This window comes from Octopus bimaculoides, chromosome 6 (assembly GCF_001194135.2).
Source record: "Octopus bimaculoides isolate UCB-OBI-ISO-001 chromosome 6, ASM119413v2, whole genome shotgun sequence".
NCBI classification, from domain to species: Eukaryota; Metazoa; Mollusca; class Cephalopoda; order Octopoda; family Octopodidae; genus Octopus; species Octopus bimaculoides.
The window spans coordinates 80,472,912-80,475,135 of record NC_068986.1 but is presented as its reverse complement, the minus strand read 5'-3'; the positions used below and the strand labels follow the sequence as shown (position 1 = coordinate 80,475,135).

Here is a 2,224-nt window from a genome sequence, read left to right as displayed (position 1 = left end):
ATATATATATATCAGGGATGTGCCGCCTGGGTAGGCAAGGTAGGTAGTGCCTGCCCTGAATGAAATAGATCGATAATAACATTTTCCTTTTATGGCAAAATATGCACTTAATTCAATAAAATTATGAAGGTTACTCTGATTACTATGCACAAAATGCAAAATATTTTATTTTTTGTAGATTAGGTAGACATGATTCGACCCTGTCTTTCAATCTCAGTATTAAAACTATGCATAATATTGCTGTAGTACATGTGCTGCATACATTCCTACAACGTTTTCTTTACGTGCTATAAAGGCAGAAGTAAATCTGCCTTCAACTCAGTCACACAGCTGTGTTTCACTTATGTGTTTTACTACATAAACATCACTAACTGCCTACCCTTACAGCATATGCCTGATATATATATGAGCAGAATTAGGCAAGTTGAAATATGTTTGTCACATATTTCAACTGTTAAAAGGCAAATATCCTGCAGTTACTGTAACTTCAGTGTATTTGACTTTTAGCAGATTTCAACTTACTTAATTCTGCTCATACTTACACACTGCTTAGCACTGATGTTTTGTTATTTATACCTCAGTTGGGCGATCTACTAGCGCAAATCAGTCAATCTGTTGACTGAATTATATATAAAGCTACAGCTTTATTAAGTTCATTTAGAGTTTCCTCTCTCAGGTACATCTCGTTGATAAGAGTCAATAAACTTGAAACATCTGGGATTCCTAATAGATGGCGACACTGAATGAACAGGGTGTTTTCACACCTTTTTACCATAGGAAAGATTTATTCTCCACTGTAATTGCAGTGTATTTGCCTTTTAGCAGTTGAAATATATGACAAACATATTTCAACTTACCTAATTCTACTTATTTACACACTGCCTAGCACCGATGCTTTGTTTCTATCTCTCTCTCTCTCTCTCTCTCTCTCTCACACACACAAACACACACTCTCTCTCTCTCTCTCTCTCTCACACACAAACACACACTCTCTCTCTCTCCCTCTCTCTCTTGCTATAAAATAATACCATTAATTCTACAGAGATTACTGTAAAGCAGATTTGCATGTCTCTTAACTCAATATTTACTACTGTAGTTTAACCATTTCTCTTGAACAAGAATAATTGTGGAAGTGGTGATGGAGTGGGGTGGGCTCATTAGTTACAGTCTGTATCCCATAGTCATACTTCACATACCGTGTACATCTATACATTCACTGTTCGTGTTTCATTACCATACATCGTCACTTGTCTTACACCTCATATAGTCCTCTATACACAATGCCGTACACCATCACACATATTGTCTTCTATACGTACTACCATACAGGTCACACATCTTACACCTTACATAATTTTCTGTATACACTATCATACATGTCACACATCTTGCACATATTATTTATAATCCTCTCTGTAAATTACCATATATTATCAAACATCTTACACAATATATAGTGTTCTGTATATGCTACCATACATTGTCACACATCTTATATACACACACACACCTTATGTAGTCCTCTATATCCACTGTCCATGTTTCACCACTATTACACCATCACATGTACATGCCACATATAGTGTAACACCTCTCCTAGTGTTTAAAACTGTAATATATTAATAGTGAGATATATTGAGTTTTGTTCCATTGGTTACTAGAATCTTATTGTTAATGGCCAGCATCTCTACCTGATCGTTTTTCAGGTCTGCTACAGACGAATGATAAAATAGCGCTGAAAGAAATTGCTCGACAACTTCACCTTGACAACACTGTTGGAGACAAAGTATTTGTAAGTGGTATTTTTTTCTTTATTTTATAGACTTCCATCAGCACTGCCAATTCCACCACCATTATCACTGCTACCACCATCACTCCTCCATCCATACTGTTACGACAGTAATTACTGCAAGGATTCACGCTTTTGCATATGTTATCCTCTGATGTTTGATGCTGTGTGGTGTTTTGTGTTGTGGTTGTGTGATGTTGAGTTAGTATTGAAGATATGTGACTGGTTGTATGGTGTCTGTATGTTGTGTTAGTATGGATCTGTCAGTAGACATATTTGTGATTGTGTGGTGTCTGTTGGTTTAGTATTGCAGGGATTGGTGCTGTTAGTACATCATCATCATCGTTTAACGTCCGCTTTCCATGCTAGCATGGGTTGGACGATTTGACTGAGGACTGGTGAACCAGATGGCTACACCAGGCTCCAATCTGATTT

At 36.8% G+C, this 2,224-nt stretch overlaps 1 protein-coding gene across 3 annotated transcripts in view; it reads left to right on the top strand.

Moving 5' to 3' along the window:
- The window catches only part of LOC106870698 (origin recognition complex subunit 4), a 44,659-nt gene that overhangs the window by 14,473 nt on the left and 27,962 nt on the right, over positions 1-2,224 (top strand). For all 3 annotated transcript variants that reach the window (XM_014916863.2, XM_014916864.2, XM_052968896.1), the window contains exon 5: positions 1,707-1,792. In XM_014916863.2, coding sequence (XP_014772349.1) covers positions 1,707-1,792 — 86 coding nt within the window. The remainder of the gene's footprint in view (positions 1-1,706; positions 1,793-2,224) is intronic.